Genomic DNA, 24918 nt, shown 5'->3' with positions numbered 1-24918 from the left:
TTCTATAATGACAAAAACCACAAGGGACACTTCTTTTTATGAATATGAATATTATTTAAAAACTTTCACTATTATCTAATAGTTATCCAAAAATCTAATTTGAACAATATTAATATTTTTCCTATGAAAATGTTTTTCCTTTCTCAATGAAACCGAAAACCATAAACCATAGGTCAATTCTATTATAATAAGAGTCTCCTTCTCTTCACATTTTCCCTATTATGAGAAGGCTGGATCATCACGTACATAAATGACTACCTATAAGAATATGCATGGCCTAACAAAATGTCTTAATGTGGCAGTGTGTTCTTCTAAGCCAGTGGTCGGCAAACTGCGGCTCGCAAGCCACATGAGGCTCTTTGGCCCCTTGAGTGTAGCTCTTCCACAAAATACCATGGCCTGGCAAGTCTATTTTGAAGAAGTGGCGTTAGAAGTTTAAGTTTAAAAAATATGGCTCTCAAAAGAAATTTCAATCGTTGTACTGTTAATATTTGGCTCTGTTGACTAATGAGTTTGCCGACCACTATTCTAAGCTATTGGGATCAAATTGGAGTACCTCAGAGTGCTCAAAGTTTCATCATAGTTGATATCTGCTGGGCTCAGAGCAGCAACCATTGCAGTCCGAGAATTGCCACCTAAAAAGATGAATCATGATTATCTTAAATCACTCTCATTTTAGAAAAATTTTATTGAATGTATCAGATCAGACAGCAAAACCTTAGATCCTAAGATTTAATCAAAAGTCAATAAACTTGTTGAATGTCCCCCTGTCAGGCACTGTACTCAAATCTTGGTGTCTGGATCTACTATGTCTACCTTCCCTCTTCCCACACCGATCAAGACCTCAGCCAGTTCACCAAAGTTGCTCTTGGCGATGTGAATGTTACTGGTGACGTGGACGGCCCAAAAGGCCATTCTCAGCCTCTTCCTTCTATCAGCATTGCTTGGTACAGCTGATTTCTCTCTCCTCCTCATCAAGGAGGGAAAAGGGCTAAAGAAACAGTGACTGAAGGTCCTAAGACATCAACAAAAACGAGTAAGGGTTGGTTATATCTCACTGTGTATACCTCAAAGGAACATGAAGCTTTCAAAGAGGAAGAGGAGTAATATTTTGAAGCAGGTGTGCAGAGAAGAAGACAACTACTTCACAGTTTATTACTGGAAGTCAATGATTCAGGGGAGAAAACCCTGGTTTAAATAAAGGTGTGCAAATCCAACCAGCTTACCAGTGTTCAACATACCTAGATTTTCTCGAAGGAGCCAAGTAAGCACAGAATCCCTGTAGGGAATAAAATCAGTTTTCTTCTTCTTCTTACTCTATTAAACAGAAAGAAATGGTTTTAGTGTTGCTAAGGAGGAAAACATCACATGAAAGACAAACCGCCTAAAATTCCCAAGTAAATCAAATTACAGTAGAACCCTCACTGTAGAAATTTAACACTTCACAGCTTCAATTCTTCACAATACCCCAAAGCTCATGTAATAAAGTAATTGTTTCTTTCTATATTTTATTTTGAAAAATGTGTAACATACACAACAGTTTAAAGAGTAATACGAGTTATCATATATTCATCATGCAGCTCTTAACCATTTTCAATATTTTGAAATTACCCCTCAAACACTATTCTACACTTTTTACTCCTGAAATATTTTGGAGTAAATTGCATCATGCCCTTTTTATACCTAAGCCCTTAGCCGATAAGGTCTTTTACAGTTCAAAGACCAAATTAAGGAAATTAAACATCAACATACTACTACTATCAATTATCCTGTCCATGTCATGTCTTTTATAGCTGGTAATGTTTTAAAGGAAGTCCAACATTTCACCTATAAATACTTCAGGTACAAATCTCAAACAGAGAAAGATTAAAAAAACATAACTGCATGACCATTACACACTTAACAAAATTAACAGTAACTCCTTAATATTATCTAATACCCAATCTCAAATATTACTTTTTACTTTTTTTTTTTTTTTTTTTTTAATATATTTTATTGATTTTGTACAGAGAGGAAGGGAGAGAGATAGAGAGTTAGAAACATCGATGAGAGAGAGTCATCGATCAGCTGCCTCTTGCACACCCCCTACTGGGGATATGCCCGCAACCAAGGTACATGCCCTTGACCGGAATCGAACCCGGGACCCTTCAGTCCCCAAGCCGACGCTCTATCCATTGAGCCAAACCGGTCTCGGCACTTTTTACTTTTGCTGAGGGTTGAATGTAAATCCTGTACATTTCAGGCCAAATGTGTAGGAGCCAGTCATTTAGTTAATGCATTTACTTGTCCAACCACCAGATCATCAAGTGGACTGTTACATATCTAGTAACTCTTGTAGAGCAATACAATTTGGTTTCTTTAGATGGAAATTATGCCCAAAATAAATGCAATCAGTAGAGTTAGAGTATTAGATCTAAGGAAATAATATAATTTGCTAATCTTGAACTTGTGAAGACTAAAAAATGCATTTTCTATATATGAAGTGTTTATTATACTGTTCTCTCCATTACCCTTCTCATTAGTACAGAATGAAGCAAAAAGCACCAATGTAAAGCCAGTGCTGCAAAGGAGGAAGTTATATCCTTTGAAAAGAAACGTTTTTGTAGATAAAAGCTACTTTAGTATCTGCTGGCTGACTAATGACCTGTGATAAGTTAAGCTACTAAGGAGAATGCCAGGGTTCGCTGATATACATCTCCCCAGCAATGAGCAGTTTTATAATCCATCCCAGGTATAGTGAGTTAAATTACACTAAGGATGATCTAGTTCTTGTAAAAACACAGGTATTCAGAAAAGGCAAACTAAGGAGCTAACCTCTGGTTTGTTGAGGAGGAAAGAAAGTAGGCAAGCAGTACTTTAATTCCACATCTTATAAAAAATATCCCCTCCATCTCATCCCACCCTCACTGACACACATTCCAACAATTAGAAAGTCATTTCCAATAGCAGATTTTAAATTATACAGACCTGAAGGGAGACTGAAACCCCCTCAGTCATTCACAACCTAATGGAACTTTCACTCCACTACAAAATTCTTGAGGCCCGAGACCTCTCACTCCACTTTGCCTATGGTTAGTACTGAAAATGCTGCAAGATTTAAAGCGAGGCAGTTACAATGACTGCAAACAATACTTAAAAATAAGCAGGCTCACTTTGCCTAAAATATTCTATTTTTAGCTATTCCTTAATTTAATATAAAGTTAAATTAAGGAATAGCTAAATGAATATGCATAAATAGAACTTCAATCTTTTCTATTTGAAAATACCCTGGAATTTTAGCCATTTCTTCTCTACTTGCTGTCTTATACATATAAATGTCATCTGTCTTACACCCATAATTTAAAAAAATCAGTGCTTCAGTAGTTACATTAAGAAGTTTTATTCATGCCGAAACCGGTTTGGCTCAGTGGTTGAGCGTTGGTCTGCGGACTGAAAGGTCCCAGGAATGATTCTGGTCAGGGGCATGTACGTTGGTTGTGGGCACATCCCCAGTGTGGGATGTGCAGGAGGCAGCTGGTCGATGTTTCTCTCATCGACGTTTCTAGCTCTCTATCTCTCTCCCTTCCTCTCTGTAAAAAATCAATAAAATATATATATATTTTTTAAATATACAAATAATTCCAAGAAGCCAGCTATGTTTTAGAATGGCACCCTTAAGAAATTTCTTTCATCATCTGCTTGAGAGGTTAATAGATCTCTTCAAGAGACAGTCCATTAGATCAGCAGACACCAACCTTTTGGACCTCACGGACCACCAGTTGGCGACTGCTGTTCCAAAGGTTTCCTTAAACCAGTGGAAACCAAACTTGGACCTCACAGACCACCAGTGGTTCATGGACCACCAGTTGGCAACCACTGCTTTAGATCACTAGAAGAGATATTGCAAGATAACACAATGTAGAAACTTCCTCAACTTTCTTTCCCCTTATTCTGAATTCCTTCTTCAAAGTACATCATGTTCCCTAAATTAATTTTGCTGTGAAGCAATTCTAAATTCCAGAGCCATGAAACAAAAAACAAAAACTTTTTCTGAAAGTGCCATTCCTACTTATGTGCCATACACCCTGCTGAGGATTCAAAATCATCACAACTGATTCCACAGCTATTAGTTCATTTTTACCAGCCTCCCACCATACCTTGCTGGTGCAGTTATCCTACAGATGAAAGCATTAAAAAAGAGAATGAGAACACAGGATAAGCCTCCGTACAGAAAACAGTGTGTAATTTTTAAGTCATAAATTGAATATGACTTCTCAGATAAGCAAAAAGGCATTTAATTCTTTTTTAAGGACTCAAAGAAGATACTAAATTAGAACACACATGACTAACATTTTCTTAGCTTCTAACATAAATAACAAAGCCTTTTATAAAAAAATTGTTTCAGTTTTAGTGTTCCGCTGTTAAGGAATAATAAAATAAACTTTTAGAAATACATTACTGGCCCCCAAATCAACAGTATTTATTATGGCAAACTGTTCAAAATACTCCAAAGTACTGCACCCTACTTAGAAAAGATTGTACAGTAAAAGAAGATACAACAAATACTTATGGTTTTTATGAGATATGAAATAAGGCTCAAAAAATAGCCAAACCTTAGGTCTTTGTAAAAACCTAGCCCTTCCTTTTGCTTACACAGCTCTGTTTGCTTTCATTCTCCTATATCTCTTTTACTTTTAGTGCAAAGTGTATTCTACCTCTTATCAAAAAGCTCTAAAGGAAGGAAGGTATTATATAAGAGGGCCAAAAAAGGGCAACCGTCATAAACAATCAAAATATCTGTCAAATACATTTGCTGAACAGACAAATTCTCTTTACAATGAAGTAACACTTACCACTTCCGCCAAGGCTGAAATGACTTTGCCCAGAGTTGTAAGAGACTTATTAATATTTGCTCCTTCCTAAAATCAATTCCAAACATAAAAGAATTAAGAATTTCTACAACTGCCACATCATATATAATATATAGAATACAATTAGACATAGGTTAGCATTATGTTTCTTTATGATCACAAATTCTAAAAACCTCCTTTAATTCTCAATCTTCCCTCCTCTCCACTTGATAACATGCCAAGACCACATGCCTAATTGCACACTTCTAAAGTATCTTTAAGATGTTTATGCTCCAAAAATTTACAGATGCAGCCTTTTTCCCACAATTCACCAACATGAAATTTTTGCTCTTGTTAGGCATATCTCTAGAGGAGTTCATGCTTGGTTTCACATCTGGATCTTGTGTATCCTTTTTTCCCACTACTGTCCCTTACTTTCATTTGTTCCTCAAAATACAATTCAACTCTCACCATGAAGTCCTCCTTAATTATTATGCTATACTAGAGGCCTGGCACACAAAATTCATGCACAGGTGCAGTCCCTAGGCCTGGCCAGCAATCAGGGCTGAGCCGATCAGGGCCTGCCAGCTGGGGGGAAGGGCAGGACACAGGAAGTTGGCTATTGGCCACGAGGATGGAGCCGGCCCTCAGCCCCCTGGGAAAGGGGCCACGTCCACCACCACCCACCACCAGTTCCCTGTCCCAGCCCAGGGCCCAAAAGCCTTGGTGGGGTCGGGAGAGGAGGCAATGGTAACCAGGCCGGGCACAGAAGGAATGGACGCCCTACCACCATGTGGTTCCCTGCCTCTCCCCCTCCTGCTCCTTTTGCCGCCAAGCCACCACCACAGCGTGCGGGCAGCAGGCCAATCAGGGCCTGCTGGACAAGGGGAGGGACAGGGTGCAGGAGGCTGGCCATCAGTCCTTGGTCTCCCTGGGAAAGGGGCTGCATCCACCACCATTCACCCGGTTCCGTCCCAGCCCAGAGCCTAGCTCCAACGGGGGGCGGGGGGGCGAGGCACCATGGAAGGTTGGCCAGCCAGGAGAGGTTGGCCGTGGGAACACACTGACCTCCAGGGGACAGCTCCTGTGTTGAGCATCTGCCCCTGGAGATCAGTGCATGTTAGGAACCAGTCATTCTGGTCGCTTAGGCTTTTATATACACAGATAATCTTTCTTTGAAGTTATAGAGCAGAATAGGCAACATTTTTCTTAAAGGTATTGTGGTCTCTGTCACAACTTCTCAACCCTACCATTGTAGCATGAAAGCAGCCACACAGATAATATGTAAATAGATGTCACTGTGCTCTAATAAAATCTTATTTATAAAAACAGTCAGTGGGCCAGATATGGCTACCCGTGTTATAGAACAATTATTGATGAGGCCATTTGTTTGACAAGAAAAATACCTTTAATCGAGTCCCTTTGGCACCAGTTGAATCAGCTCGTTCACTCCCTGCTAGATCCACCAAGCTGATTTTACTGACCTGGTAGAGAACAATAACATTGCGGCAATTCAAAAATAAGCCAAGTCCAAGTTAAAAACATTTAGAAGCAGAAAACTGAAAGATTAAGGCAAGGAGAAGAGTAAAAATATTGATTAGGACTTATATATGTATATATGACATAAGACGACAAAGTCAATATATAGTTTTTATCAATTTAACGGGCACACAGAAAGATCACAGCAATTATCTATATTTTACAATGATGTCATAAAAATATGTAAAACTCTGCAGCCACTATGGAAAACATTATGGAAGGTCCTCAAAAAAATTAAAAACAGAACTGCCACATGATCCCAGAAATTCCAGTTCTGCATATTTATCCAAAGAAAATGAAAACACTAACTCAAAAAGATATATGCAACCCCAATATTCATTGCAGCATTATATACAATACAATAGCCAAGATAAGGAAACAACCTAAGTATCCATTGATAGATGAAAAAATACAGACAGGGTGGTACATACATAAAATGGTATATTATCCAATCATAAAAAAGAATGAAATCTTGCCATCTGCTACAACATGGATGGACCCTGAGGGCATTATGTTAAGTTAAATAAGTTCAACCAAGAAAGAGAAATACCGCATGATCTCACTTATATTTGGAATTTGGGGGGTGGAGGGTGGCGAGTGGGGGGTGGAACTCACAGATACAGAGAACAAGACAGGTGATTGCCAGAAGCAAGGAGTTGGGGGTTAGGGAAGAATACGAAAAATGGGCTAAGGGAATCAAAAGGTAAAACTTCCAGTTATTAAAGAAATAAGTCATGGGATGCAATGTAATAGTATGGTGACTACAGTTAATAATACTGTATTGCATGTTTGAAAGTTACTAAGAGTAAATTTTAAAAGTTCTCAGCGTAAGAAAAAAATTCTGTAGCTATATAGTGAAGGAAATTAATTAGACTTATTGTGAGGATCATTTCACAATATATACGAATACCAACTGATTATTTTGTACACCTGAAATATAATGTATATCAATTATGTTATACCTCAATAAAATTTTAAAAGCAGAAAAATATATAAAACTCATTGACCCATTAAATGGCATTAAAATGAAGCTTCCAGCCCTGGCCTGGTGGCTGTGAACCAATGGGGGAGGTTAGATTCCCATTCCAGGCACATACCTAGGTTTTAGGTTCAATCCCCAGGGGGGTGAGTATGGGAGGCAGCCAATCCATTTCTCCTTCACATCAATGTTTGTGTTTTTTTCTCTCTCTCTCAAATCAATTTAAAAAAACAAAAACCTGTCCTTGCCTTTCCAGCATGGCTCAGTGGTTGAGCATCAACCTATGAACCAAGAGGTCACAGTTCAATTCCTGGTCAGGGCACACACCCAGGTTGTGGGCTCAATTTCCAGTGTGGGTCATGCAAGAGGCAGCCGATCAATGATTCTCTCTCATTATTGATGTTTCCATTTCTTACTCCCTTCTCCCTTCCTCTCTGAAGTCAATAAAAAAATATATTACAAAACAAACAAACACATCCTAGAGTTAGGATTTTAAAAATTAAATAAATAAAAATTTAAAAATGAAGCTTCCAGAAACTGGAACTGTCAAATACTGATGGTGGGAACATAAATGATATTGTTGCACTGTATCATTTTACAATGAAAGACGTAAAACCGTTAGCAGGTTCTTAAGAAGCTCACCATACACTTATAAGATTCAATCATTCTACTTCAAGGTATAAACCAAGAGAAACAAAAACAAATACACACACAAAGACTTGTACACACATGTGAACAGCATCTTCATTTGTAAGATCAAAAACCGGACACAATTTAAATGCCTATCAACAGGTGAATTACTGAGCAAACTGTGATACGTCATCTGTATAATGGAATAGTAATCAGCATGAAAGAGTGAACTACAGATACACACAACATAGATGTGTCTCAAAATCGTTATGTTAAGGAAAGAAGCCAGACAAAAAATACTATGTTATTCCTGGAAACTGTAAATTCATTTATAGTGACAGAAAGTAGGTCATGGATTACCTGAGGATGGGGGTGAAAGGAGGGATGTAGTTAGATTACAAAGGAGAATGAAGCAACTTTTCGGGGTACTAGATAAGATACCTAGTTGTAGTATTGCTTTCATAGGTGTATACATATGTGATCCAGATTTATACTTTAAATATATGTTTTACTGTACTTCAATAATACATAAAGTTTTTTTAAAATGCTTCAGGAAAGTTCAGACAAAAGTATCTAAAATTGATTATCATGGAAGCTATGGTTATGGGATTAACATTACTATTTTTGTAGATTTGACATCATATAAAAGAAAAGAAAATGCTTTCCTGTAAGATATTCCTTGTGCCAATCAGATGAATACTGACTACTATGTGGCATTAATATTGTAACCGCTGGCTAAGCAGTGTCAACTTATTTGATAATCCATATGAAAGATTATATTCTTAAAAATAATTTTCACTAAAAACAAAGAGGTTATCAGGTAAAAGTTAATTCTAGTTTTTAGTGATACTAGTTCCATAAGGTACTAAGTTTATAAACAAAGGATCTTTTATAATTGCTAGTACAATAACTCTAACTTCAGATAAAAATTCCAGCTATATGCTATGTAGGAATATAAGCAGAGAATTCAACATAAACTTATTATTACCAATAAGACAATAAAATTAACATTTATTAAGTGGTTACTCTGTGCCAAGCACTATTATGTGTGCTTAACCTATAATACTACTTAATCCCTTTTAACGATCCTATGAGGCTGGGGAAACTGAGGCACAAAGAGATTAAGTAACTTGCCCAAGGCAACACTGCTGAAAAATGGCAGTGCCAGGATCTAAAGCAAGCAGCTTAATTCCAAAGTCTATATATTTAACCACTGTAGAAAATGAGAAATTAACAAGCAAAGGTATCTGAAGAACATCAGAACTGCTGTACACATTATTTACTTTCCAAAAAAAAAAAAAAACAAACCATCTTGTCTGCTTTATGGTTTGCTTAAACATTAATCCTGCAGTAACATTATCAGAGCTTTAAAAAATGAAATACACATACAAAGAAGCTAATAAGATAATTAAGAGCTTCCAGTCAGGAAAAAGAAAAGGGAGGATTTTCTTCCCTCAGAACTATACTTAATTCCCTTGCATAGAGAAGTTTTTGAGAACCAAAGTCTTGGATTGTTTTTCCTTTACCCTATTTTCTCTTTTGCAATTTCACTCATGAATCCATACTCAAAACTGGTTTAGAGAGGGGAAAAAATGATAAGCGAAAGGTATAAAATACCCTCCATTAAGTAAAAATCCCACAAAATGCAGAGGCTTGCAAGGACTTCTGAAAATCCCCGCTGTGCACAACTCAAGCCCAGAGACCGAAGTTCTCCTACCTTCTCAGTGGAGAGGTTGGTCTCGGTATCGTGTTTCTTCTGGGTGAAAACAATTGTAAACACAGCATGGGAACGGCTACTTGTTTCATTCATGTTGGTAGCTGCCACTGTCCTAAATACACATAAAGGCGACCACGGGACAATGGAATTTTTAGATGCAAGTTAAAAGGGACATCAGGTTCCACATGACAAGAATTAACAATCACAAGCAACAACTTAAATTCACAGAGTGCAAGACTATCACACAAAATGCTCTCAATACACTCTACTTACGAGTTTATCAAGTTACCCTCCAAAGGTACGCCCTCAAAGTCATGTTTCATACTCCAGTTGCCCCTTTTGGAAACCACCATTTAATTTTTATTAGGCGTTCATTTATTCCGGATCAATTACTACCATAGGCATGTGGTAAGCAGCATTTTAGCATAACTTGACCAAAACCCAATAGTAAAACTTAGCCGCAGTTCTCTTGTGCCCCAGCAGTGCATTGTTTTGATAGGAAGATAGATACTAAATATGCTGAAGCCCTCACTTCTCAGCACAACCAAAGGATCAGAAGATCCACAATGACAACACTTTCCTAACTACAAAGGGCCTGAAAATGTGCCAAAGGCTTCAGCCATCAGTCTCTTCCCTGCCATACCTGGCTTTGTTCCCAGCATCCATGAGGTCAGCAATGTCTGTGTAGGAAGTGACTGCCAGCTTTGACAGATCCTCCACATATGGGCCAAGAAGTGGGTGTTCGCGTACACGCAAATTACCCTTGTTTTTTGGATTCAGCAAATCTCGAACTCTTTCACAGTAAATTTCCATGTAGCTCACCTAGAAACAAATTATTAATGAATGAGAACTCAGGGGGGAAAATCCTCTAATTAAAAAATTTTTTTAAACTTATTAAAAGTAATTAGGATTAGCAACTTTTACTAAGTGAAATGCCGTAGTTCCAGTCCCTTTTCTTCTATTAACATATTATATGCACAGATACCACTGCGTAGGTTAGGACCAGCCTTCTGACTTTCTGGGGGGGGGGGGGGGGGGGGGCTGTAAATAAGCTATCTTAGCACACAGTGACTACCACCTGTGTTTAGCAGAAAAAAATAACATTTTTAATAGCAACTTATCAGTTGTCAATATTTTTTAAAATGTTTGCCATTCTCCAAAAGCTTGGAAACAATATTTCTATTAGTGTTAAAACCAAGGAACTGTATCAATATTCCAGAGAAGTTAAGACAAGAGCCCAGCCTCTCTAATACCAGTACTTAAAAGACTGGCCACAATGTGACTGATTATGGGCCAAAATGTATCTATCAGAAGGGATAAGGACTGGTCAGCACAGAATCCAATTGTACGGCAGGACCTATCCAAGTCTCACAGGCGAAGAAGCCACAGACAATGTGCTGTCATGGAGATGAATGTGTTAGGCTATCATTTCTTCACCCGAAGCAATTAAGCATTTATCTAATAAACTCCTCTCCCTCTAACTTCATGCTCACCAAAAACCACCAACAGAGGTCCGCCCAATAATATACCAATCACAAGTGTCTGGTCTGGGTAACAGTTAATCACAAGTGTCTGGTCTGGGTAACAGGAAAATAATAAACCAATCTGCTAGTTTCTTAACATCAATCAAATGAGCTTCATTCAAGAGTCTGCCTTAGAAATGATGGGTTGATCCTAATGAACCTATAAGCTCAGATTTCTAAGCAACAACGTTCTGAAGTTGGGTGAATTCACCAGTGAGCCTAATCATACGGCTTCCCTAGGAATCGGACACTTCTGTATCACTGAGCTACTCAAGCATACAATGTAACTTCTGCATTTTTCAACTTCAAATTTCTACAGACACATTTTCAGAGTATCTAAATGGAACCTTATCTCTAGTTCTATTGGCTTTTTCTTTTTTCCAGTCTCAGATCTGTATTTTTATACTGTTTTTCAAAATCAATTAAAAAAAACTGAAGATGGTGAAAGATAAAGTAATTGATCTATTACAAGAGTAAAACAACAGGACAACAGATAATCTTTCTAAAAGATGTTTTCCAAGAGAGTGAGATGGTACTTCAATCATTCTCATGTACTTAAACCTGTACATACAATCCTGAATCCCAGGAAGCTATCATATGTTCTTAGAAAACCTGTCCCTTTTCACACATGTATAAGGCTAAGAGCTCCCCAATAACCTGGTAAAGGTTGATGTGCCCCATTACTTATTTTCTAATGTGCAAATCCACTAAGCCACCACTATTTATTTTACTTCTAAATGAACCAACATTATAGACCCCCACTTAGAAAATTCAATTCATTAAGCACCAGGCATTTTCAGATCTTTTTAGGTACTTGATATATATCAGTTAATAAAGCAGACAAAGACCCCTTCCCTAGTGAGCTTATGACGCTAGAAAGGGAGACTGAAAATAAACAACAAACATAAAAAAAAATAAGTAAAATCATAAAATAGGTTAGACTATGGCAAGTACTATGGGGAAGGAGAGGGGAAGGACAGGGAAAGGGAGACCAGGAGCGCTGGGTGGAAGGCAAGTTGCAGTATTATAAAAGACTAAGGCTCAGTGCACAAAATTCGTGCACTCGGGGAGGGTGTGTGTGTGTGTGTGTCCCTCAGCCTGGCCTGCGCCTTCTCACAGCCTGGGAACCCTCGAGGGATGTCCAACTGCCTGCTTAGGCCCACTCCCCGTGGGCAGTCAGACATCCTTAGCACTGCTGCAAAGGTGGAAAAGGTTCCTGCCACCACCTCTGCGTTTGCCAGCCATGAGCCCAGCACAAGGCTTCTGGCTGAGCCGCGCTCCCCTATGGGAGCCCACTAACCACCAGAGGACAGCTCCTGTGTTGAGTGTCTGCTCCCTAGCGGTCAGTGTGCGTCATATAGATTAATCATTCTGCCATTTGGTCAATTTGCATATTAGCCTTTTATTATATAGGCTGGTCAAGGTAAGCCTCAAAGAAACAGTAAGTATGAACAAAAGACCTGGAGGTGGTGGAAAACTTAGCCAAAAGATATCCAGGAAAAGACAATTTCAGGCAGAAAGGCCTTGTATTATAGTTAGGAACATTCCTGGTATATTCCAGAAGCAGCACAAAAATCCAGTGTGGCTGCAGCAGAATAAGTAAGAGAAAGCAAGAAAGGAGGCAGAGGACCATAAATTTAAGAAACCACTGTATCAACTGGGGATCTACACTGCAGTCCAAATAAGCCTATGAATGCAGACTAATATGAAAGAAAAGGGCTTATTTTTTATCACCCACAAGCTCAAAAAATTCTGTCATATGATTCAAAACAGAATAGTTATAGGATGAGACAAGAGAATTCAATTTAACAAAAAATATTTTTAGAGCAGCACATTCCCCTTTTGGTGTATAATGGTCACAGGCAGAATCCTTTAAAACTTATCAATTTATGCAACACTTTATAGGTAAAGAAAACAAACAAACAAACCAAAGCATCTAAGTAGATTAACTGGACATTGTATAAGTCCTATGGATAATCAAACATATACATTTTTTTAAATATAAAAACTAGAGTTTGCTTTAAAAGCAGCTTAATTTCTCAGAACAGGCTCATGTTAACAGAACACTATGCTATGTGTCAGACAGCAGTCTAGTTTCATTCTTTTCCATGTGGCTGTCCAGTTTTCCCAACACCATTTATTAAGAGACTTTCCTTTCTCCATTGTTGTTTTTGGCTCCTTTATAGAAAATTAGTTGCCCATACATGTAGTAGGGTCAGAACATTTTAATAATAGTAATGACTATAAAATCAACTACCAAAAAATGGAGAGGGTGTAAAATAATAGCTCTTAAAGCACATACAAAAAAGTGGAAACGTTTATCAAATAAATTAATATATATATAAAATAATTCTATAAACCTCTTCTTAAAAGGAAATCCATTGTCAGGTATACAATGGATGGAGACTAACTTTTCCAAGCTTATAAGCAACTGTAAAGGGAAAGAAGGAGAAGAGATTTGATTATATATACCTGCAAAAAATCATTATTAATAATATTGAAGAGAAAGAGTTCACACAAATAGTAAGAATAAGAAAAACATTGCAAACCCAACATGTAAACCGACACAGGCGTCATTTACAAGATGTCCAACCACACTAATAATCAAAGTAATTCAAATTTAAATAAGAGTGAGGCATTTTCCCTTATCAAATTGGCAAAGTTTAAAATGTGAAAATACTCAATGTTCGCAAAGACAGATTTGGATGCTTACACTCCCTGATGGGGCTTCTTTCTGAAATTCAAATGCATTTTTTGGCATTCAACATATATATAAAGGAAATCAATGAAATTAAAGCCAGTCTTATAAATAAGGATTTAATTAGAGCATTATTCATTATAACAAAAACTTAGAAATAGCCTAAAAGTACAAAACTGGGGAGTGGTTAAGTGATCTATAGTACGGTGATAATTTGGAGCAATTTAAAAGCAACAGTTGAAGCAATGGAGTATGGAGGCCTCTGGTTTTAACCAGCATCTGTACTCACCTCTACAGAGTAGGACATTTCTTCATTACAGTTGTCATTGATTTTCTCAAATAGTTCTTCACATAACTACAGAGACAGGATGAGAAAGAGATGAAGAGCATAAATCAAAGAAGCACCAAGTTACCCAGGACTGTTACACAAATTAGTAATATCCTTTTTCTCTTTCCCCCCCAAAATTAATGGCATCAACAACAAAGGTGAATTCTCTGAGTGAAATAAAAGACAGTTTTAAATACATTTTTCCTATCCATATAATCACTCAACAACAGCATCTCAACAATGTTTCCTTAGAAAGAAAGCCACATTTAGAGAAAGGGGAGAAAATTATGTCTCTTATAGTGTTATGTCATTGGCACATTTAATTTATGTAAACTCAACTCTTCATACTATAATACAGTAACAGTAATTTTACCATCAGAATTATTGTAGCAATAAAACTATTCAACTATATTTTACACACACATTTCTTACTGTGATATATACATTTTATTATTATAAATTGTCAGTTACTACATATATTATAAATACATACATACCTACACACACATATACAGAGAGAGAATACATACTATGGGTAAGGGATAAATTAAGGCATTTTCAAGAATCATTTTGACTAAAACTTTTTCCTTTATCTGTCTTAAGACTCTAAACCTTTTACAAAAGGCTACTCTACCAGGCAGTGACATTTTTAACAGAAAACATTAATTTTTATAGATCAGAAAAATTATAAAATTTCATTATCCTTACCCCTTGAATTTATTTATAATGTGGTAAGTTTTTAAAAGAATTAACAAAAATCATGTAGGAGGCAGCCAATCGGTGATTCTCTCTCATCATTGATGTTTCTATCTCTCTCTCCCTCTTCCTTCCTCTCTAAAAATCAATAAAATATACTTTAAAAATAAAAAATAAAATATTCTACAATTCTATCAGAAAAGATGTAATTTACAAGAATTTTAGTAACAAACAAATTAAAGGAAAAAGGAGAAACTCAGTGTGGTAATAGATAAATAAATATGACTATTTAGTATAACTTGGCATAATTGTAATCTATAATTATTTTATTGCCCAGAAAGTATTACATAGCAGTAAAAATAGAGACTCCAAAGCTACCTTTCCTACATTCGGATTCTGAACAAGTGACATGACCACATGCCTCAGTTTCCCCATCTGTAAAATGAGGGTAACAATAGGACCTACCTCTTAAGGCCAAATTAGGAGAATTAGATGAGTTAGTATTTGTCAAGCACTTGACCTGTGTTTGGCACATAGGGAGTGCTTCAGAATGTTTTCTCTAATAAGCACTGTAACTGTTGCTATTACTATAAACAGAGAAGGACAATTCCCAAATATACAGGATGTGGCAAAAGTAGGTTTACAGTCGTGAGAATGTGAAAGTTTTTTCTTGTATTATTATTAATTATTGTATTATTTTTCACACAAACTACTGTAAACCTACTTTTACCCCATTCTGTATGTCTTAATAAATGTTTTTACAGAAAAAAAGATATGTTAGTATGTCCCATTTTTTCTAAAGTTTTTCTTATCTTTGTTACTAATTAAACATTTCAATTACATAGCTGAATTCAAAATTACAGTCCACTAATTTGTCAGAAAAAGTAGTGATTGCTTCTGTATTTTATACTCAAAATATAGAGATGGTCATACTAGGCCTATAGTAAAAAACAGCAACAAACAAACAAAACAAAAAAAAACACTTAAAAATTAATTCCAAATATCTTTAACAAAAGCCATATTCCTGTTATTTAAAAATAAGTTCCTTCTAAATACTGATGTCACAACTCCTCTCCATTTCCAAACAATATAAAATCAAGACTAAAAGCTCTTAAAAAAATTTTTCACTGTTCAAACTTAAAGTGATAGTATTAAACTAATACAATAAAAGGAAATTAACTCTAAACAAGGTGATCAATAACAATCAGATTCTTGCCTAATCAGTTTGGCTCAGTGGACAGAGCACTGGCCTTTGGAATGAAGTATCCCCAGGTTCAATTCTGGTCCAAGGGCATGTACCTTGGTTGCAGGTACATCCCCAGTAGGGGGTGTGCAAGAGGCAGCTGATCGATGTTTCTAACTATCCCTCTCCCTTCCTCTCTGTTTAAAAAAAAAAAAAAAAAAAAAAAAAAAAAAAAAAAAATCAATAAAATATATTTTAAAAATAAAGCTTTTTAAAAATCGGATTCTTAAGGGGTGATCTATATCTTGGGGTGATCTATGGAACTTTAAAAAAAAAAAAGTCAGAGCAACAACATTCATTAAGTATTTCCAGAATTCAGAACAGAGCTTGTTACATACTATCTCTTTTTGAAGAAGCCGGTGACACTGTTCAAAAGATAAAACACCAACATAACATTGGATATATAGCAAAACCTTTACAAAAAAATCAGCTTTCCCACCTTTAAAGTAGACATGTATATATGTCAATCTCTTCCACTAGCTGTTAGCTCCTCTGGGGGAAAGGGAGAGGTGATTTATCCTCATGCCTAGTATGTCAGTCCGTGAATAAACATTTGCTAAATAAAAATAATTGTTACAGCCATTGAAGACTAAGAGTGATGAGGAACAGAGGTTTTTTTGTTGTTTTTTACCTGTGGAATGATGCCAGCCTGGCTTTCTTCTTGTTTACCCATCATTGTGTACGATTTCCCAGCACCAGTCTGCCCATAGGCAAAAATACAGACATTATAGCCCTCAAAGGCATGTAAGAGCATTTCCTTTCCAATGTCATTGTACACACGGTTTTGAGATGCGAAACAGGGATCTTCAGGCTATAAAGATTAAAAGAAGAAATGACATTTTATTCATATTCTTTCCTATGCTTATTTGATTACTGCTCTAATAAGTACAAGTGCTTTGAATCAGATTAATCACCTAAAATATTTATTTTTTTAAGTTTCCCCTACACGTTGTTTATTTTTCTCATTTTATATGCATGCATGCACCACTAGAGTTATCTATTATCCAGGTCAGCCATACGTAAAAATATCTACATGAAGTTATCTAACAGGATTACATTTTATTTTCCATAACTTTACAAATATCACTCTTCCATTCACAGGGAGCTCCAATAAACTTTTCTTAAGAGGAAATGGGACTAAAAGATCAAAGGTCAAGTCCACATATAAAAATACTTTTTGAACTTGTTACCAGTAGTACGGCTATATCTCAACACAGCTTTCAGTGAAGAATGTTTCCAACCCCTTGCCTAGACCCTTCCCTTGCCAACTAGGCTTTATCAATGAGGTCCTACAGGTTGTCGACCGCTGGTTTAAAACATCTCCTTTTCCAACACAAATCAGGAAAAATAAAGAACTAAAGAATAACAAGGAGTTGCAGAAGCAAACTCTAGTTTAGGAAAAAGCCCTAGAAGCTAATAAGACTGAGGGTTCTATGCTGAGTAAGGATACTGCGAAGGGCCCCACTCTCCATTTTGCTAGGTTGGTAACCTCTGCTTTTCTTGCTGGACCTGAAGGCTCTTGGAAACACATTAAAAAAGCCCTGCTCCTCTGAGCACATGAGCACACTCACCGAGGTGTGAGACCAGTAGGAATAGTCGAAGCTGAAGGACTTTGGAGCTTCCTTGGGGTTCTTTGGGTTAACAATACCTAGAGAATGAAAATGTTTTGATTTTTAAGTCACTCAGTTACACGTTCTTTATCTTTAGTTCAACATGATGCTCTATGGTAAATTCAAAACATCCAAATCAGTAAATTACTGCTGAATCAAAAACAAAAATAATCTCATTTTAATAGATGATCTACATATGTAATTTGAAAATACTAATCAGGATTCAGAGCAGAGCCTGGTAGACAGTAGGTGCTCATTAAATAGTTTATGACGGAATCTGAGGTAAGAAAGCAGCCAAGATCTGGAAATGGACCATATTACTATTCCAGGTGCTTCATAAGGCTTCAAATATTTCAACACATCAGAAATAAAAATTAGAAATTACTGAATCAATCTAGCCACTATTTGAAACAAACTCTTTTTAAAAGCTCTATCTACTTCAGAAAAGCTTTTGTAATAAAGCATTCATTGAAAAGATAATCTTATTTCTGAAATCCACAGCTGATACGTAAATGATCATGTATGTATGTGTGTACATTTGTGTATGAGTGTGTACAGTAGAATCACAGACCACTAAATCTTCTGTAGAATGTTTTTACAGCAAAATTACGTTTTGACTGAAAAGCAGCAAGTCTCACTGCCCACATTAACAGTGATTTGTAATGTGATTAATCTTGCCCCAGTTCACTTCAGGGACTGACTGCTGAGGCTTAGCCTTTGTCCCTTTCTCATACACTGAAGCGCTGGCTCCTCAGATTTCACATGGAATAGAATCCTTGTAACATGTGTTCATGAAACCTCCTCAAAGACCAGACATCTAGACCAACCTACTTCTCTAAAGCAGGGCCACATCCCGGGGTATCAGTGAGATCAGGATTAAAAAATAAATCTGACCAGAGCAGCTGCTGCTCGGGACACAAATAGCAACAGTTGCTACGGTGCTTAGTTCTCTCTCTTGCTCTTGCTGGATTCCACTGGGTACGGCCACGGACTTAAGTTCCAACCCCAAATGCTGAGAGAGTATTACTAAGGCTCACACTGCACAGTCATGTGACAGAGACATGGTTCTAGAAAGAACATCTCCTCCCACACAAATGGTAACTTAAACAAAGAAGAAGTTTCTAAACAAAAGACATTACGTATAATATTTAAGTAACAGCCAACATTCATGGAGCACTTCCTCCAAGCTGTAAGTACTTTCTATGTACTAACTTATTTAATCTCCCAACCATTCAATAAGGCAGATGCTTAATTATCCCCATTTAATAGATAAACCATCACAAAGAGGTTTAAATAACTTACCCAAGGCTACAGAACTAGCTAATGCCAATCCAGGATGCGAACATAGAGAGTTTGGCTCCAGAGGCCACTCTGAGCCAAAATACTCATCATTGAAATGCTTATTCCCTATGCAGCCACTGCCAGTAAGGCAGGCATCTTGAATGAATATGCACACATATATGTATGTGTATGCACATATATTATGACTACCCCCAAAAGTATACCGCAGGCATTAATACTCTTCTTACCCACTTAAAACTAGGAACTTAATGATTATAGTTCCTAAAACATGAAAGGCCACACACAAACTCTACCAAGCGAAGAGGAAGATGGTGCCATGCTGCATGAGCCACACTCCAGGCTGCAGTGGCTCAGCAATAAGGACAATGATGAGATGAGACATAGGATATAACTTCTGTAGTCTTCCCATTAAAAAAAACATGGTTAAAACAAACACTTCTAACCTTTGGAAAATTTGCTATTATAAATCTTTTAAGCATGTTTCATTAAGTATTGTGTGTGTTTTTCAAGTGAGTTCAAATGCATTTTATTTTTAGACGACCTACATGATAGATTATTCTTTCTTTTTCTTTTTTTTTTAATTCATTCATTTCTTTCTTTTTTTTCTTCTTCTCTGTTGATTTCAGAGAGGAAGGAAGAGGGAAGAGAGAGACAGAAACATCAACGATGAGAGAAAATCATTGATCGGCTGCCTCCTATATGCCCCCCACTGGGGATCAAGCCCACATCCTGGGCATGTGCCCTTGGCCAGAATCGAATCCAGAACCCCTCAGTCCGCAGGCCAATGCTCCATCCACTGAGCAAAATCGGCCAGGGCATGACATGTTATTCTAAAAACAATGCCTCTGCTCCAAATATATCAAGGTCAAAATAAATAGAGCTCAAGATAACATCAGTCCTATTGTCCTAGTCCTCAAGTGTAGATGGAAAGCAGCAGCCAGGTGCTTGCTTCGGCAGCACATAACTAAGATTGGAATGATACAGAGAAGATTAGCATGTCCCCTGCACACAGACGACATGCAATTTCATGAAGCATTTCATAGTTTTTTAAAAGAAAAACAGCAGCCAGTTACAATGACAGGTGATAGATCCAAATTGCCAAATTTGTGAACATTTTCCCATTTCTAAGCCATCCTTAAAGAAAATCCTATTTGCGTCACACCACCCTCACGGAAGTGCTGCAGAGCAGCCATGCCATCTGTTTTCACCAATGAAGAACTGGGAGGTTCTGAAATTAGCAAGGATGTGCTTGATTCATTCTGCAGCCCATCATAAAAGGATTTACTCTTTCATAAAAGGCTGTACTCTTTCTGGTCTCTGTTCTTCAAGTTTCCCTTTGATTGATTTCATGTCATCTTTGACATACTTCTTGTAGGCTTCCTTTGTGAACCTGGTTTCCTGCACGTGATGGCTCATGCAACTATCAACCAGTCATTACTGTGCTTTCAGTACCTTTGCCCTCAGTAGTCATCATGTTTAATAAAACCTTCTTCCCAGACCCCATTGAATGGTGTCTCATTCTCCAAGGTTGCCCACTCTCACTTCTCAAGTCGTACTATCGCTTTAAAAACTTTACTGTGCTTTGTTAAATCCTCTGTAACACTCTTAATCCTTTCTTGTCTTGTGACAAGAAACTGGATCGGGTTGAGGCCTCCCTTGACCTCCCCGGGTGCTGCCCAGCATAAAAATGACCTCTTTCCCTACAAGGAATATACTTTAAAAATATATATATATTTTATTGATTTTTTTACAGAAAGGAAGGGAGAGAGATAGAGAGCTAGAAACACTGATGACAGAGAAACATCAACCAGCTGCCTCTTGCACACCCCCTACCGGGGATGTGCCCGCAACCAAGGTACATGCACTTGACCGGAAACGAACCTGGGACCTTTCAGTCCGCAGACCAATGCTCTACCACTGAGCCAAACCGGCTTCGGCAAGGAATACACTTTTTGAGGACTGAGTCAGAACATACCGTATTTTTCGGACCATAAGATGCACCAGTTTTTAGAGAAGGGAAATGAAGAAAAAAAGATTCTGAAACAAATAGTGTCCTAAAATATTTTATGTGCATTAAAACCCAACATCACAGTCATAAACACATGTAATCAACCCTGTAAAGTAAACAGCAGCATTTAGAACCATTTTAGAGCCAGGCAAGCACACAGAGACCACACAGAGCCGGGCAAGTAAAAAAACTTTTTTTTAAAAGTATATGTGTAGGCTATATTTGGACCATAAGACGCAGGGACTTTTTCCCCCCACTTCTGGGGGGAAAAAAGTGCGTCTTATGGTCCGAAAAATACGGTAACTCTTATTTTAAGTGCTATATACTTCATATTGCTTTCTTTCCTATAAAATCACCTTTTCATACCACTTTTCAAGGTCCCTTTTAAACTCCTCTGCACCTGAGGTTTCTTTTCCAATCAAGATTTCTCTTACATTCCAGACCTGGATTCACCTCCACAAGCAACTTTTCACAGATGACCTTGGAGTCGTATTTGACTTTTTCTCTCACCTTCCACCTCTGATCTGTCCTGTCAGCTCCAATTTCAAATGTATCCAGAATCCCACGGCTTCTTACCATTACCATTTTATCACCCTGGGCCAAGCCACCCTCTCTCTCACCAGGATGACTGCAATGCATCCTGACTGGGTTCCCCGCCCAGGGCCCTGGAGGAGTCTAATCGCCACATTGCGGGCAGTGAGCTTTCTCAGACGTCCTTGTCAAGGTTCAAGTGAAAACTTTTCAATGGCTTCCCCTCATACATGGAATAAAACCCCAAGAGGCTTTATAATGGCTCCATCTCCCACTCCCTCCAAAGATTCACCAGTCAGCCCAGGTCCATTGCCTTCTTATTAAAGACACAGTGTAATTATGGCTCAGGGACTCCATTTACTGCTCTACCAGGAATGCTATTCTCCCAGTAATAGCCCACTCCCTCACTTCATGCAGGTCTGAGACTGCAGTGGCGCTGGGAAAGGATGTAACAGGCATTACTCAGTCCAGTGCTTCAGAGGAGCTGTGCTGGACTGGAAGGTTAATGTCAGTTAGGGTCTATGCTGTTTGACCCACAGGAAAAAAAAAGCTATTAGTTCTAATAATTAGAACTTTAAAAAAAAAAATCAAACACCTACTCAAAGTCAAATCTTCTCCTGTCACCATATATTAGAATCCCCTACACCTCTCACCCTCTGGGTGATGGGCACACGGTGCAAATATACAAATATTGTAAAATAGAAACCCACACCTGAATGTATATGTTCAGATTGACCAATGTCACCCCAATCAATTTAATTAATAAACATTAAAACAAACAAAAATACTACATTACAATGGCATCCAACTAGACAAGTCCATTTTCCTGATCTTCTGCCTGGTTGTCAATAGCCCCTGTGCCTTTGTTGCCTGTGCTTTTAACTCAGTGTGCTCAACTCTCCAAGTATCCCAAGACTGAGGTGGCTTCCATGCAAATAATCTTTCTAAAGAAATGGCGGTTGTAAAAAAAACAAAACAAAACTCAAGATCCTATTTTAAGAAAGGAAAAGTTAAACAGCACTTTCATTCATTGAACACAGTCACTGAGCACATTTATTAAGCATAAACTATGCACCAGGCACTGTGCTGGGGAGATAATGGCAAGCAAGAGTTATTTCCATCCTACTGGAGTGTATAGCCCATGGAGGAGACAGAACTATAATCACACAAAATACAGTTAGGAGATAAAAGGAGAGTGCAGGTTTGGTTATTTCTAATAAGAATAAGCAGGCTCATATAAGTACAACCAATGGACATAAAACTATGGGGAGGGAGGGGATATGGGGGAGGGAGGGGGGCAAAAAAAAATCATTAAAATATGTAAAAAAAATAAATAAATTAAAAAAAAAAAAAAAAAAAAAAGAATAAGCAGGCTGTCACCTCTGAGAAGGTGATATTTAAGCAGGGATCTGAATGACATTTGAGGAACAGGTATGACCACCAGTGTAATCAGAGGGGTAGACATTGACAAGATGTGAAATCACATAGCTAGCCAGAGGCCAAATTCCTTGTGGCCAGTATGAGGGTTGAGTTTGTTTTTGTTTTTGTTTTTTTCATTCTAAAAGTGATAGAAGCCAAGGAAGGACTTTAAGCAGAGAGAGTGACATAATCTAATTTACTTTTCCAAACTATGACTGGCTACTGCACAGGAACAAGAGCAGGAAGAGAGAAACAGGAAACTACTGGGTATTGACTTAGATAAGAGTGAAAATGATAAAAAGTAACTGGATCCAAGATAGCTTGTGAAGGCAGAGATGACAGGACTTACTGATGAATTACAGGTGGCCTGTAAGAAAGAGAGGGAGGCAAAAGGGACCCCAAATTAAAAGAATGAGTAAGAATGAAGGAAGAACCACTTGAGGTGTGTAGGGAGGCAAAATAAATATTTATGTTGATATACTTCTTAGGCTTTCAGAGTTAAGTTAGCAGCTGGGCAGACAAGCCTAAAGTTCTATAGAGAGATTCAGACTAGAGGAATGGATTTGGTCGTCACCACCCTCAATGACACTTAAAGCCTTGAGCCTAGGTAAAATCACTTAGGGAGTCTGTCTTCTCTAGAGACAGATAATAGCTAAAAGAGAAGAGACAAAGTCCTGGTTCACAGAGGAAGGCGAGGAAGAATGGAGAATGGCCTGTGAGTAAGGAAGGCAATCAGGAGAGCACGGGTACTGAGAGCGAAGAGGCGGAAATGTTTCAAGGATGAAGTCAAGCTGTATTGGCTGCTAGTATTACAATGCTTACTACCCTCACCATCCTCTGGATTCCCTAGGGGAAGGAGTCTTTGTTCAGGCTACATCCTGACTTCCCCCAAAACTCGCTCTGCTCACCCTCACCTCTGGGCTTGGCTCCCTAACACTATTGAGACCTTGTCTAGTTTCAATGCTGTTTTCTTACGTTTCCCTTCATATATCAGAAAGAACTGAAGATCTTTTGTATCTTTCCCCAAGTCCAAAGGGAAGATGATGCCCCCTTTATCCTCTCCCTACATCTTGCACAGCTTTTCCTTTCCATCTTCAAAGGTTTTACTCCTCATGCTGTGGCTGGCATTTCCTCAGGAGAGCTGAGGAGACCAGGACAGCGTCTTCCATGGAAAGGCTTGCTTGCAGACCCTCAGCCGGGAGAACTGGGAATGCCTTTAAAGAACTGTCATAAATGTTCCTTAGGTTTGCATTTTCTGATGAACCACATCTCTTTTGTGGAGTCCCTTCAAGTCAAAATTAGCCTTACACAATTCATTAAGTCCCTTAATTTTACCCTTTCTTCTTTGCCTTCTTTCCGACTGTGTTACTTCAGCATACAGATGCAGAAATAATGTTTTAATTACTAACCATTAAAGAACAAGGCAGTCAAAACAAAATGTGTACTTAAAAGCCGTTTATTCTCCAGAATAATTTTGTTTATCTAAATCTCAAAGTCTCTATGTAGCAATTATACTGTTGTTGGCAAACTACTAAAGAATTTGCCTACAACTACAATTAACATATCAGTGTGGTAACACTGTAACTTTATATTAACTTTTCTATCACAGCATGTGTGGGGTTTGTTAAAAATCCTAGTGACATCCTCAGCAAACTTTCTCTTCCAAAATCTTCCCATAACCAAAATTAAGAAAAATGGCACACAATAGGAGTATTTTGTACACCATTTATATTCCAAAACCATAAAACCAAAACCCATAAGCAGCCCCCTCCCTACTCAGAATAATGTATTTCCAGAAATATAATAAAGTGGTCAAGCATACTGCCATAAGGAGAATTTGAGCAAAAGACCTATAATTATAAAATT

General features: G+C 37.8%; 1 protein-coding gene and 1 non-coding gene across 12 annotated transcripts in view; one reads left to right on the top strand and one right to left on the bottom strand.

Moving 5' to 3' along the window:
• KIF1B (kinesin family member 1B) overlaps nt 1-24918 on the bottom strand; it is a 131417-nt gene that overhangs the window by 79467 nt on the left and 27032 nt on the right. For 7 of the 11 annotated variants that reach the window (XM_045570604.1, XM_045570605.1, XM_045570607.1 and 4 more), the window contains exons 3-12: nt 17754-17830; nt 16814-16993; nt 14205-14270; nt 10338-10516; nt 9695-9806; nt 6236-6313; nt 4833-4898; nt 4137-4154; nt 1242-1317; nt 557-635 (exon numbers count right to left, since the gene is read on the bottom strand). In XM_045570604.1, the coding sequence (XP_045426560.1) occupies nt 557-635; nt 1242-1317; nt 4137-4154; nt 4833-4898; nt 6236-6313; nt 9695-9806; nt 10338-10516; nt 14205-14270; nt 16814-16993; nt 17754-17830 (931 nt within the window). The remainder of the gene's footprint in view (nt 1-556; nt 636-1241; nt 1318-4136; nt 4155-4832; nt 4899-6235; nt 6314-9694; nt 9807-10337; nt 10517-14204; nt 14271-16813; nt 16994-17753; nt 17831-24918) is intronic. The other 4 variants (XM_036461051.2, XM_045570606.1, XM_036461049.2 and 1 more) reach the window with 1 other exon arrangement.
• LOC118732096 lies at nt 20037-20141 on the top strand. The gene has a single exon (XR_004992050.1). It is a non-coding gene; the product is annotated as a U6 spliceosomal RNA (small nuclear RNA).

This window comes from Pipistrellus kuhlii, unplaced genomic scaffold, assembly GCF_014108245.1.
Source record: "Pipistrellus kuhlii isolate mPipKuh1 unplaced genomic scaffold, mPipKuh1.p scaffold_m20_p_34, whole genome shotgun sequence".
Lineage (NCBI taxonomy): Eukaryota > Metazoa > Chordata > Mammalia > Chiroptera > Vespertilionidae > Pipistrellus > Pipistrellus kuhlii.
The sequence above is the reverse complement of the archived record's forward strand: the minus strand, read 5'-3'. Positions and strand labels throughout refer to the sequence as shown.